A 14,471-nucleotide genomic window follows, 5' to 3' on the forward strand; every position below is an offset into this window, starting at 1 on the left:
TTTTTGTAAATGTTTTCAATTGAAATAAGGCTGTAGTGTTTCCGACCTGATTCCTGACTTTGTGTCAGCCAATCCTGACATTATGTCTCTTGACCAGTCTTCAAACTGCTCCTGTTCATACGCCCTCAAAACTTCCAGCAGATCATCACAGACACGCAGGAATCCTTTGAACCCAGACAGGTCTGACAGCAGAGCCTCAGCAATGCGAACAGAGTCTTCCACCTAATTTTGAAACAGAAGAAAGTTATTGTTATTTTTACTCCTGTAGCATTTAACTGATAATTAGAAGAGTGCTAGCTTACCTTGTGTAAAAGCTGTCGAACCCAAACTATTTTGTTCACCACCTCTGGGAGATTCCTGCCAATGAGCGGGCCAGATTTCTCTCCAGGGGCTCCATGGCAACGGCTCTCAAAGTCAGTTTTTAGGCCTGAGAAAAAGAAAAAAATCACGAAGCCAAAAGGATTAAAAGTGCCAAGGCGTCACCACTGAAAAAGATTTGGTTACTATCTTACTTTAAGATGTCCTTTGCTGAGAAAGACGTGTTTTTGGACAAATTATATTAGAGGCCAAAACAAACACAGAATGTTAATCGTTAAAAAAAATTTCAAAGTTTTGATGATTAAATAAATGGGTCGGGCAGGGTTTTTCTTTGTGGTGTTTAAGCACTAATAAGTATTAATAGCCTAGTATTAATAGTTTAACAGTTTATTTAAGCTGTGTGTCACCAAATTGGCCAGTCAGAGAGCGCAAACTGTCACCAAGTACCAAATATACTCTGGATCAGTGATCGTTCACACTTTAAAGGTTTAGATGAAATATATATTCTCATTAATAACAATACAGTAGGTAAAAATGTGCAACCCATTTTCTTTCTATTCTGATCCAGATGAAACTCTCTGTGTTTATTGAGGAACCAACCCATCATGAATGAGTCATATTTCATAAAGATTGATCAATTACGAACCAAGATACGAATTTTTTTTGATTTTGTAAAAGATGAGGGGGATTTTTTTCATTTTTGAAACTGATCCTTAATCTGCATATTGATCTGGATCCCCTCCAAAATTTAATGGAATCTTTCATGACGTGAAGTCTATCTTTGGTTAAAATATTGTCAAAATCTGTTAAGCACTTTTGAAGTAACAGTAACAGTCCTATTAACAGAAGAACAAAGAAATGAATAAACACTGGTGAAAATATTACCTACTTAGCCTAGATATTACATTAGGCCATTTGTTATTGTAAAATAAATTACTCAACACATTTGTAAACATGCAGCTTTAGATCAAGACAAAGCTCTGTACCTTTGTTGTAGTCTAATAGTCTGGCGAGAAGGTTTTCCCTCTCAGACTGCAGCTCTTTGTTGATGGTGGGGCGTCTGATTAACTCCTTATGCTTCTGGAACACCTGCAGCAGCTGAATGACAAACGAACTTCAGGATCAATGATCAACCCAGTTCTAGAAATCCCCTAATGAGCAGAACCCCTACCTGAGCTGGGTTGTCCTGGACATCAGAAATGTAGCTCTTCAGTCTGCCTGCCACCTCCTGCTCAGATGGGGCCATTAGGCGTTCAAACTGAGCCACAGCTGCTCTCCAAAGAGGCTAAAAAATCAAACAACTGTCAGTTAATGAGGCTTTGGAAAAATCAAATCAAAATAACAATTAGTTATTCATCTGAGTTAGATAGAATACAATTAAATACAAAAATGTTGAAATGTCAACAAAAATCATCAGATGGGCCCAGTAAACTACATATTCATTACGTTTAGCACAACCAACCTCTGTGTAGGGGTTGTAATGTAGAGGGTGGAGCCCTGAGAAGGGTTCAAACACACAACTGGAAGCCAGAGCCTGTTGCTTCCCTCCTGGTAGCAGACACAGCAGTTTCTCATGAAACGTCCGCAGTGTCACAACCTGGTTAACAGTTTAACGGTTAAGGTGGTGTTAATCAGAATAATTACAGAAAGTTTCTATTGGAAAATATTTATACATCAAAAGCTGTACATTTGTATGCATAATGAAAAGGGGGGAGTGTTCATTTTGTTTTATCAAACAAAATGAGTTTTATAGTACTTTTGTGATGTGTTTTAAAATATTGTAGCAGAAGTGCAAGCAGGCTAGCATTATTAATGGCTAAAACCTAACATTATAAATGGCCATTATAGTATGATACCAAAAGAACAATGTGGGGGAAAACCCTTTGTAATTAGTAGATACCTACAGTGTCAAACTACAAATCATAATAAGTGAACTATTAGCTTAAAAGTATAGTTTTATCAACCCTTTACAGTTTACATTTCAAGCAGTAAGACTATTTATTATGATGTATCATTGATGTTTATGAACATATGTCCCTTTGAACACTGAACTAAAGTTAGAAATGAACATCCAGTTACAGTGTCATAATTTTGCAGTGGATGGATGGTTAGCGATTCTACCTCATAGTTTTATTATTATTGTTATTATTATTAGTTGTGTATTTATTTTTACGTACATTTTTACTTATTCTCCAGAGAGCATTAAGTAACACCCCCTTCCCTTACAGTATTGCCCTTTTTACATTGATTTATTTTACCTCATTTAATCTCTTTGCGAGGGAGTGCAGAGTTTGTGGACAATGCTTGTTTCCTTTCCAAGGATATGGAGCTTGTCTCTTCCATAACTGGAAAAAGATTTGGAGAAGTAATGAGAATAGACAGACAGCCTCCTTTACATTTACATGAAAAAGGTTTACATTTTCAAATTAATTTTGTGAAAACCTTTAGATATGGGATTTTTTCGTTTTTTCATACCTGCCCAGTCAAATGCTCGCATGCCACCACCCACTGTTCACAGATGGAGACGCCTGTCATCAAGTTCTCTCTCACAGACACAAAAGACTCCTCAAAAATCCTAAGACCACTCAGCTTCCTCTGGACATATCTTCCCAATGCTCCACCTTAATGCAAAGAAAAAAATTAGGAAATAAAATAATGACAATTTCAATGTACTATCATGGATGGCAGGCAAACCATTTTTAAATTATTATTAAAATACTGAGCACATAATCAAATAGAATCTGCTTGATTGAGGTAATTGCATCACTAGTACCAATAACATCCATGAGTCGGACCATGCGCGTCTCTGGATACGGCTGATAATCAGTCTGCCTCCACACATCGTCCAACGTGTCTCTGCTCTGCTCCACCAGATCCACAACATCTGACATGGACAAGCTATCGAGGCCTTCATACTCCTAATGGAAACACATTTTAGATTCTTACACATTTGTTTCGCTTAATGAAATAGTTTTATATTTAAATGCTACACACATTTTTGTTTAATTTCTAACTTTAAATATTGGGAGACTAATAATTTGATACTTAAACAATCTTAATTGAAATTTTGCTAGATTTAAAAAAATTTACTATTATTATTTTAGGTATATAAATATTTCATTTAATTGGTTTTGTCCAACTACTGGTTTGTTTACATACCTTTTGTATGGACCCAAATAAGTCTGTAAAATGTAAAGCTCTTTCTCTCACACTGCTTTTCTCTGCAGACTTTGAGAGGTCGGTCCAGTACTGAAATTCATCACTGGGAGTCAGAATGCCTGTACAAAGAATGCCAACTATTAAAACACTGCATTACACACTGGAGATTAGACATAAAACTACATGCTTGGTCTCTTGTATATGCAAATGTGCATTAAGTAAATAAACACCCTTCATTTTAGTATAATAAAGGATTTCTATTTACTTTTTGCACATCTGCATACATATTATAAACATATACAGTATATTAGAATATTTCATCAAAATAGTAGTAATTACAATATTCCTGTTCATGGTATTTCACTCTGATAAAAAAAAGCCATACCTAAGACATCCTCCTCTGTGTTAGCCTTTTTGGCTGAAGGTTGTGCTCCTGACTGACGAACCACTGAGCCTAAGCCAAGCTCCAACTCACTGAGTAGGTCTGCCAGCTTTGGGTCGAAAGATGAGCGCCAACGTTCATCCTTTTGAGAGCCAAAATAAAGCAAAATGAGTTAGTCTGTGCAAACAACATCCTTAACCCTTCCGGCAGCTGAGCTGACAGCAGCAAAAGAGCAGAGCGGAGCTCACAGAGGAATTTATTTACTAAACATGAACTTTTTCTTCTGAGAAATGATACGATACCTCAACATCAAACTCTATCATTTACCATCTGACTCTGGCTCTGAGGTAATCATCTACTGCTTTTTTATTTGCTGGCTCAACTGGAAAGCTAAGTAGCAAGCTAGCTAGCTACAAGTAGCAAGCTAACTAGCAGAAGAATGGCTCTTTCCACAACAGAATACAGCAGTCTTCTCCAAAAGATTACTGAACTGGAGACTACAGTGCGAGGAATACAAGTAAACATTGAGGTTAATGGACACTGTGGATATGATAATGATACGACTGTGCCGCTGTTTCAAAACAGCGGAGTGGATAAAGCTAACTCGCTACCAGCCCGTGCTAACAAAGCTATCAGGCCTAGGGAGGATCCTGTTCCCGTTGATAAGCCAACAGGTGCGAGTCCTCCCTGGAATACTCTGGGAGCTAAGCCTAAGAAAAAGTCATATCCACTTCAAAGGCTAACGGGCCGAGCAAAGCGCCATGATATCAATAATGAGACGGACTGGCCTGCACTGGCTTCGCAGACTGCAGCCTCAACATCAACTCCCTTGTCTGCCCAGGCACAAAAGTGGACATCTGCTAAAGGCAGGAGTATCACCAAGTCACAAACCCAGTTTCATGTAGAACTGGGTAATCGATTCGCCCCACTGCTGAATGACCTAGGATCTGGCTCTAATGAGGTCAACACACAACCTTCTGGAACTGCGAAGACTGAAAGTGCTTCAGGAAAACAAAAGCGACATGGTAGGCCAAAGCAACAACCTCACACACTGATAGTGGGAGACGTTTCTGTTAAAGATGCTCAGAAGATGTTTAGCAGCAACGTGAAAGTGATCTGCTTACCTAATGACACAGTATCAGACCTGGCTGACAAAATCTTGCATATCGTTGCAGATTACCCACATTTGAAAAATGTTGTGATTCATTTTGGGTTAAATGATTTAGCCAAGGAGGAGTCTGAGGTGTTAAAGCTGGATTTCACCCATCTGCTAAAAACTGTGAGCTGTATAAAGCCTAAAGTGTTCATCAGTGGCCCGATACCTCCAGTCCGCAAAGGAGATCTGAAATTCTCAAGGATTTACTCTTTGAATAAATTTCTGTCTTCGGCTTGTGCTGCCCTTTCACTAAATTTTATAGAAAATTTTCCTATTTTTTGGGAACGTCGTCATCTTTTTAGAGCAGATGGACTGTGTCTAAACAAGGCTGGAGTAAAACTCTTCACATCCAACTTGTTTTACTTCACCAGTCACACTGCTATCAGTTCTGATAAAGACAGAGGACAACATGTACCATCGGAGAACAAAACAACAAGGAAAGAACATGGAGTCAATGAGCTTCCAGCAAGAAATAAAAATCGCCAAAATGAAGAGGTCAACCCAACCCCCGCATCTCAGGACCCACCTGCTTCACCCCAAAATTCACCTACTTCCACCTCATCCAGCTTCTCTCCTACCCCTGCCTTCTTGGATTTAACTGCCCAGATGAACGAGCTGGTTCTGGCTGGCACAAGACTAACACCCCACCCTTTACCCCACCATGGTCAATCTGCACCACCCATCCCTCCTCGAAGATACCAGGCTCAGGATCACTCTTCTCCTCAGGCCAGCTGTGTTCAACTTAGAGCGACACAGGCCTGATGTGTGCTGGGTCCAGACTGCAATAGCTCTATTTTTAGGAACAACCAGAAAAAGTCAGGGCCCTATGGAGTTAATGCAGCTTCTTTAATTCCTGTGGTGACAGGTAACACAGGTAAAATTGTGAAATTAAAGAAAAGCAAAAAGCTTTATAGAGATAAAAATTTGACTCCTATAACATGTCATCCAAAAAGTCCACCAGTGTCTCCAGTAAAGTCTTTAAAATTAGCTCTTCTTAATGTTAGATCTCTTGTTAACAAGTCACTAATAATTAATGATTTTATTTTGACACATCACTTGGACTTTTTATTTCTTAATGAAACATGGTTGAATGATGGTATCAGTAATACTATTCTCAATGAAAGTGCGCCACAAGACTTTATTTATTTAAATAAGTGTCGTACTTGCAGGAAAGGTGGTGGAGTTGCTGCCATTTTTAAATCAATATTTCAGTGCAAAGAAATAACATTTGGTGATTTTATCTCCTTTGAATATATGTCATTCTTACTGAAGGGTGATTCAAGAGTTCTGTTTTTAGTCATTTATAGACCCCCAAAATATTCTGGAGAATTCATGGATGAGTTCGCTGAACTGCTGTCAGTTGTATGCACTGAATACAACTTTTTAATAATAACAGGTGACTTAAATATTCATGTAGACAATAACATGGACAATACTTCCAAAGAACTGTATGCTTTAATGGATACTTTTGGTCTTACACAACATGTGACTGGTCCGACACACACTCAAGGTCACACTTTGGATCTGGTTATCTCTAAAGGTGTTGATATCTCTGCTGTTGATGTAAGAGACTTAGCTCTATCTGATCATTTCTGTGTCTTTTTTGACCTAGAGACTGTAACATCTGTTCCCCCTAGTTATGTGTGTTTAAAGAAAAGGTACATAAATGAGAACACAAGTGCACAGTTTATGGAAGCCATAGCAATGACACCAACATTGAGTGCTGAGACAGTTGATGATCTTCTGGATGAGTATAATAGAAACGTCTGTAATGTCATAGATGTGGTGGCTCCAATCAAAACTAAGAGAAAACCAAACACACAGAAAACACCTTGGAGGAGGACTGAGATAATGCAGAATTTGAAATCTGACTGTAGAAGAGCTGAGCGTAAATGGAGATCAACAAAACTCCAAATTCATCTAGAACTATACAAAATAAGTCTGCGAAAATTCAATGATGGCTTGTTCAAAGCAAGGCAGCAATACTTTTCTGAAATTATTGCCAAAAATGTCAACAACTCTCGCACGTTGTTTTCTGTAATTGAAAAGCTCACAACCCCCCCAGATCAGATAGCCCCTGAATTACTGTCAGCTGGAAAATGCAATGAATTTGCTGTATATTTCAATGAAAAAATACAATCAATAAGGTCAAACATCAGAACAAACCAGCAAAATCACAAAAAGCTTGAACAGCTTCAACCACTGAGGGATGAGTCAACTACAATGTTAGAGTTTATTACAGTGAACCCAAAAACAATAGAGGAAACTGTTCAGCAGCTGAATCCATCAACGTGTTGCCTTGACACAATACCCTCAAACTTCTTTAAAACTGTTGTAAAGTCAATTGTCACTGATCTGTGTCAGATAATTAACTGCTCATTCCAATCAGGCACCGTACCAAAATCCCTGAAAGTAGCTGCTGTGAAACCGCTGTTAAAAAAGAGAACACTGGATGCCTCTATACTGGCTAACTATAGACCAATCAGCAACCTTCCATTCATGGCCAAGATCATTGAGAAGGTGGTCTTCAACCAACTGAGTCAATTCTTAACATTCAACAAAATATTTGATAAATTTCAGTCAGGTTTTCGTTCTCATCACAGCACTGAAACTGCTCTTATCAAAGTGATCAATGACATAAGGTTGAACACTGATTCAGGAAAAGTATCTGTTCTCATTCTGTTGGATCTAAGTGCTGCATTTGACACTGTAGATCATACAATTTTGTTGCACAGATTGCAAACATGGGTCGGACTAAATGGAAAAGTAATGCAATGGTTTAAGTCATACTTGGAGGAGCGAAGCTATTTTGTAAGCATTGGAAACTTTGAATCTGACAGATTACCAATGTCCTGTGGGGTTCCTCAGGGATCTGTTCTTGGACCCCTTCTGTTTAACCTTTACATGCTTCCTTTAGGACAAATTTTACAGAACTGTAAGGTTGATTATCAGAGCTATGCAGATGACACACAACTATATCTATCACTGAACCCAGATGACCATGGTCCCATTGAGGTGTTGTGTGACTGTTTAGAAAAAGTAAACTGCTGGATGAGTGAAAACTTCCTTCAACTAAACCATGACAAGACGGAGGTGATTGTCTTTGGTAACAAGGAAAAGAGGACTGCTGTCAGCAATTATCTTGAGTCTCGATCTTTAAAAGCTAAAGACCAAGTCAAAAACCTTGGTGTTCTGATTGACTCAGATCTTACATTCAGCAGTCAGATCAAATCTATCACAAAAACAGCCTTCTACCACCTAAAGAACATCTCCAGAGTGAAAGGTTTAATGGCTCAGAAAGATCAGGAGAAACTGGTCCATGCTTTTATCTCCAGCAGACTGGACTATTGTAATGGTCTTCTGACAGGAATCCCCCAAAAAAGCATCAAACAGCTACAGCTGGTTCAGAACGCTGCAGCTCGGGTCTTAACCAGAACAAAGAGGTCAGAGCACATTACTCCAGTTTTAAAGTCTTTACACTGGCTCCCAGTCAGCCTCAGAATAGACTTTAAAGTTCTGCTGCTGGTGTATAAATCTGTGAATGGGTTTGGTCCAGAATACATCAGTGACATGTTGGTCAGGTATGAACCCAGCAGGTCTCTCAGATCTATGGACACAGGTCAGATAGTGGAACCCAGAGCTCACAGTAAACATGGTGATGCTGCTTTTAGTTGTTATGCTGCAAAGAAGTGGAACAAACTGCCAGCGGAGCTGAAGTCAGCATCCAATGTGAACATTTTTAAATCAAAGTTAAAGGCACTTTTTTTCTCTACTGCATATGATTGAGAGAGAGATTTTTTGTCATGTTGTTGATGTAATGATGATTTTACTGATGATTTTAATTGATTTTACTGATGATTTTAATTGTTCTTATTGATTTAAATGTTCTTATTGATTTTAAACAATTGAATGTTTTATCATGTAAAGCACATTGAGTTGCCTTGAGTATGAAATGCGCTATATAAATAAATTTGCCTTGCCTTGCCTTGCCTTGCCTTGCCTTGGAACACTTCAAATTGAAATAGAAACTGCAATAACAAAAAAAAATTAAAAATTGTGACATACTTGTCACCATAGTAAATCTCTCTTGTTATTTTTAAACATTTGTGGTTCTTTCTATTGGAATTTTAATGGATGTTCTAAAACTGACCAGATACAAAATGTTTTAAAGCAGAACTAAGTAACTTGTACTTAGCGGTCGCCCTAAAGGTCCCTTTTGGTTATGTCACTGTCGTAAACACTCTGCACCCCCCGCCACCAACCCCACCCCACAGCTACATGCGCACTTTCCCAAGATAGTAGAAGAAGGATAACACGAAGAAATGTCTTAAGAGATGGGTACAATCGAACATGATCTAAGAAAATAAGTAATGTAAACAAGTGCCAGTTTGTCTTTCCTTCCCCCAGTGGATTTGTGTTTGAGCCCTCTGTTGATCCGATTCCTGTTTCTTTTTCCTCCCCTCCTCAGACATAGGTCTTCTCTGCCTTTTTCTTGCTGGCCCCGCCATGATATAAGTTTGACAAAAGTTAATTTGTGGACAACTGTGAGCAGCCACGGGGCTGGTGATAGTCTAGCATTAGTTTGTATTGGGCTGTCATAAAGCAGTACGTCTTGCCAAGAGAACAGACCTGCGAGACTGGTACCGATCCGGAGGCAGGGAAAGTTGCAAACGTGGTTTTCTGGCCAAAGACAGCAGGGGGGGATGAAAGACCCCACGATTACCCCATAAACACTTGTATTACCCTCAGAGGGACTACGAGAAGGATTTCACAGAAGCGGTTCTTGCACAAATATCAGTCATGGATGCACTGGCATTCCTTGGGCTATGGGATAAGATCGTATTGGGCTTAACCTTAGATACGTTGATCCCAAATACCAGTTTCAAGCTTAATCACGCACTTCTTCCCTCTGTTCACGGCCACCTCCATTATAGTTAAGCTAGGTGCTGCGTCACCCACATCAATTTCTCCACACTTGTCACCAGACTGGCTGAACTGATTATATAACACAATATGCACAACTACAAGATCACATTGCACTCCCACCTTAAAGTCGACTCTTTCACACCCCTTCCATTGTCCCATCCTGACTCCCTCTTCCCTGTTCCCTTCCCCCTCACCTAGGTGTAACACTGTCCTTTCTTTTTATATTCTCCCTCTAATAAAGTTTTTGAGGGCTGGTGATGGTCAAAATTATGCAATAAGATAAAATCCTTTAATTGCAATAATAAAACGCAAAAAGATTGCACTACATATAGTGTTGATCTATGACAGCATGTACAGACAAGGCAAAAAAATATGTAATAATATTGAGTATGTGACTGTACACTTCAATAACACTTGAGTAGTAACGACCAGACTCACCTTAAGCAGAACAGGGGCAAAAACCTGTTTAACAGCTTGGTAAAGGGTGTTGATAGGAGACTCCAGCATAGACGACACAAGGAGACTCTGATGAAGATTATCTTCAGTGATGACAGTGGGATACAGTTTGAAGAACACCAACACTTTCTCTTTGCTGTGAGCCAACGTTTCAATCTATTGGAATATTTCAACAGAAATATTAGCATCGACACATGACAGGATTTTTTTCTCCATTTTTAAAGTAAAAAAATAGATGAAAACAGATGTTATTAAATCATCCTTTTTGGAAATATAATGAGAGGCCATTAATGAATAACATGTAATGGATAAACCAGTATGAGAGTTGGGAGCAACCCATGCAGGAAGAGGAAGAACATGCAAACTCCACACATGAAGGTCCCAGGTCCCCTCAGCAATTAAAACCCAGTGCTTTGTTGTTATACCATCTCTGTGCTAACAGATAAAACCTCATAATACAAAACATTTTTTAAACTACAATATTATAAATTAATTTAACATACTTTTTAATCCTGTACTAATGTCTTAGTGGCTTTACCTTGTTTGACAAGTGAAGGTCACTATCATGTCTGCTGACAGACAAGACAAATTCATTTCCATCATCCAAAAAACTATTGAGCTCCAGGCTGTTAGACCATGATGACGTCGGCTTTATTCCATAGAAGTTTGCAGTTGTGTTCAAGATAAAGCTTTTGCGGGCATCTTCAGAACCATGGGGCATCTTTTGGCTGAAAGAATATAGAATACTGTGTACAAAAGCAAGTAATAATTTTTTCATGTGGCTTGATTTTGTGGCCCATACTTTTCATATAAAAAAGGCTAGTGCATCTAAAAAACAACAAATAGAAATAAGATAAAACTGAGCCTTTTCTTAAAGTTATACAAGTAAAGATCACCATCTCTTCGAAGTATGACAAAAATATGTACAACAAATACTGTTTATTAATTTCCAGGAATTGTTTAGATCAATATATTGTATTGTATTGTAATTGCTTATGACACAAGACGCACAAGAACCTATAGCTCATTTAGCTAATAATACATCAGAAATCTTACAGGTACCCATAAACAAAAATGCTACTCATGATTATTTTAAATGTTAGAGCAGCTTTATTTAAAATGATTCCACTAAATAGATTTTTAGTAAAAGTTTTTTGTGTGAAATTGGAATAATACTTGGAATAATACTCATAGGTAGTATTTTACTTGCTGTAAAAGTTAACTCATTATTAAAGGGAAGCATGAAATAGGTCATCTAGAATTTTAAATGCAAGAAGATTCCAGAGTGGTTGTGTTTTACCATTACCTGTGTTTTGGATCAACTGGTTTCCCAGTTAATCAATGACGTACGGTTGGAGGTTGATGATCTAACTCTGCAGAAAAAGTGGATACAATTACAATTGCTTCAACAAACCAACAAATACAATGAGCATTCTTTTTCATACTTCCTGTCTAAACAGCCAGCTCAAACATTAATTTGCTGATCTAATGTGACCACTTATTCATGTACAGACTTGTAAGACGTTAACATTGATACTGCATCTTGTGGGTCACTTTATTTCTGCCAAAGAAGGAACTGCATTGTTTTATGCAAATGGTATAGTTTGGTAAAGTCTTCATAAAATACTAACTAACTTGTTTATCCTGCAACATTCAGACCATGGGGCAACATTCAAAACCAGTTTGATATCAAAGGAACCAAACCAGATAAATCCAAGCATTTTAATAAAGAAAGTAACAATGATTTTACCCAGGGACGGCCTTCCCGACAGGCAACACAGGTGCCAACTGCTGGAGGGGCGCCAAAGTGTCCCTCCCCATTTTTTGTTTTTTAATAATAATCTAAAAAGGTATAATAAGCGTGAAACACACCCTTTACAATCACTGTACGTGTTTTCTCTCAATTGAATATTAATATTAAAAATCTGTAACCTGCTAATCTTCTGTCCATATTTATATTAATCTTATTTTAAATCTTGTTCTATTCTATATAATTCTGTTGTGTTGTTTGCACATTGTGTTCTTTGGTTTTAAGATTTGTGTTAATGACTAGTAAAACCAAACAGGAAAGTAGAAATGTCTTTATACTGAAACTTTTATATCTTATTTTAAATTTTGATTGCACTGTTTTACATTGTTTTCGGATTTTGCACCATTTTTTTGTTATTGTTTCCCAAGACATTTGCACCAAATGACCTAAAGCTGGCCCCTGTTGTTGAGATGTTCCAATTAAGAATATATTACTTGAAAACCTTTTTTCTTCAAACATTATTTTTCTCTCCCCCATTTTATACAGTTTTGATGTTTCAGATAAGTATTTATAACTTGAAAACCTTTTTTTTTTTTTTTTAACTTTGAATATTCTTCTTAATACACAGTTTTGATGTAAGATAAGTATTTACTACTTGAAAACCTTTTTTTTTTACTTTAAATATTCTTCTTACTACACAGTTTTTATGTTCAAGATAAGTATTGAAAACCTTTATTTTTTAATTTGAATATTAATCTTATTACACAGCTTTGATGCGCCAAATGTATTCTATTTCATCTGTTTTTTTTATGGGAATGTTGATTTTTGTACGTATTTAACTATTCATAATGTTTTACACAGTCGTGGATTTCCCATAACTTCACCTTGGGCACCAAGAAGGCAAGAGCCTGATTTTACCACACTGTGCCAATGTTGATATTAATTTATGTCAAATGACCACTTAAATATACACAATAACCTGCTTTGACAGTGCAAAACAGTGACAAACAAACATCTGAAACATTTTTATATAGGGTTTTACTTCATAATTCATGTTCTTGCAGTGACTTTCTCTTGAAATTAGCAAATTTAGATGCATGATGGGTAAAAAATGGACCGTGCACATTATTAACACATAGCTCAGTTCCAATTATCCATAACTGCATGCACTACACCTTAGGAAATGTATTTACAGTGGCTGTTTGCATGTGGAAGTGTAACAAAAAAGGGCACAACAATATAGAACCAGTATGTTTCTGGTTTGGCTCATTTGAGACAGAACTGGGCCTAATATTGCCCTTAAACTACAATTATTTTCCCACCCCTGTGCTGGATAATTAAGCTAGCGTGCGTAAAGAGACGCATACTACCTCTACATACAGTAATAAGCCATTAACAACGTTATCCCGACGAATGTCTGCTTATCACGACATGTATTATTGATTTAAAAAGATTATGCAGGCGTGCAAAAAAATGTGTACGTAAAAAAAAAACGGGGTTATGCAGTATGACGACGAAAATTCCATGAGGAGATAAATACAACTTAAGCTAGTTGGCTAGCTTTAGCCACGTTTGCATGAAGTGATAAAGTATCTGAGGTGTTATTAAGTCCAGTACACACTACTGAATATTCTGGCGTCTTACCGTTTAAGCATTTACGGTCACACTCTGGTTATTTTTGTAAATGTAAAGCATGAAACGCAGCTTTGGCGAGGTCGCAGATAGCCCAGTGTGGATGTGCTGCTCGTCGTGGAAGCTATCGTTGTTGCCTGGAAACCACGACTACGCAGTACCACGTGACCAAGACTGATACGCAATTTGCGTATCAGTGAATAAAGTGCGTATAAAGCGAAGCACTGCTACAAATACAACAGAATGAGCGAAAAAAAACGTCCAAACAAGCAAATTACATACTCATTTTGATGGAAAATGTCTTGAGGATGGCTCTATATTCTCTTTTTATGTTGTTTACTGTGGTGTTGTTTTACATTGTGATATGGATCTCCTTAGTTTAAAATAATTATTATCATGTGCACTCCTATTATTAGAATAGAATAGAATAGAATAGAATTGAATAGAATAGAATAGAATAGAATGGAATAGAATAGAATAGAATAGAATAGAATAGAATACACCTTTATGAATTACCAGAGGGGAAATTCACATATGTAACAACACAGTATATACAGTATAAGAGCAGAGAGTAAGAAGAAAAATAAACATAAATACTAACATAAGATAATGGTGCGAAAATTATTATTCTTCGGGTCTTAACCAGAACAAAGAGGTCAGAACACATTACTCCAGTTTTAAAGTCTTTACAC

The 14,471-nt window shown here is 37.5% G+C and overlaps 1 protein-coding gene across 3 annotated transcripts in view; it reads right to left on the reverse strand.

Annotated features, from left to right (window-relative positions):
* Positions 1-13,914, reverse strand: part of dync2h1 (dynein cytoplasmic 2 heavy chain 1) — a 105,933-nt gene extending 92,019 nt beyond the window's left edge. For all 3 annotated transcript variants that reach the window (XM_028464242.1, XM_028464243.1, XM_028464241.1), the window contains exons 1-14: positions 13,792-13,914; positions 11,704-11,770; positions 10,936-11,125; positions 10,380-10,553; positions 3,863-4,001; positions 3,478-3,596; positions 3,092-3,236; positions 2,794-2,939; positions 2,577-2,663; positions 1,781-1,915; positions 1,490-1,603; positions 1,305-1,416; positions 303-427; positions 47-222 (exon numbers count right to left, since the gene is read on the reverse strand). In XM_028464242.1, the coding sequence (XP_028320043.1) occupies positions 47-222; positions 303-427; positions 1,305-1,416; positions 1,490-1,603; positions 1,781-1,915; positions 2,577-2,663; positions 2,794-2,939; positions 3,092-3,236; positions 3,478-3,596; positions 3,863-4,001; positions 10,380-10,553; positions 10,936-11,118 (1,655 nt within the window). In that variant the 5' untranslated portion in view covers positions 11,119-11,125; positions 11,704-11,770; positions 13,792-13,914. The remainder of the gene's footprint in view (positions 1-46; positions 223-302; positions 428-1,304; positions 1,417-1,489; positions 1,604-1,780; positions 1,916-2,576; positions 2,664-2,793; positions 2,940-3,091; positions 3,237-3,477; positions 3,597-3,862; positions 4,002-10,379; positions 10,554-10,935; positions 11,126-11,703; positions 11,771-13,791) is intronic.
* Positions 13,915-14,471: the final 557 nt, after the last annotated feature.

This window comes from Gouania willdenowi, chromosome 13 (genome assembly GCF_900634775.1).
Source record: "Gouania willdenowi chromosome 13, fGouWil2.1, whole genome shotgun sequence".
Taxonomy (NCBI): domain Eukaryota; kingdom Metazoa; phylum Chordata; class Actinopteri; order Blenniiformes; family Gobiesocidae; genus Gouania; species Gouania willdenowi.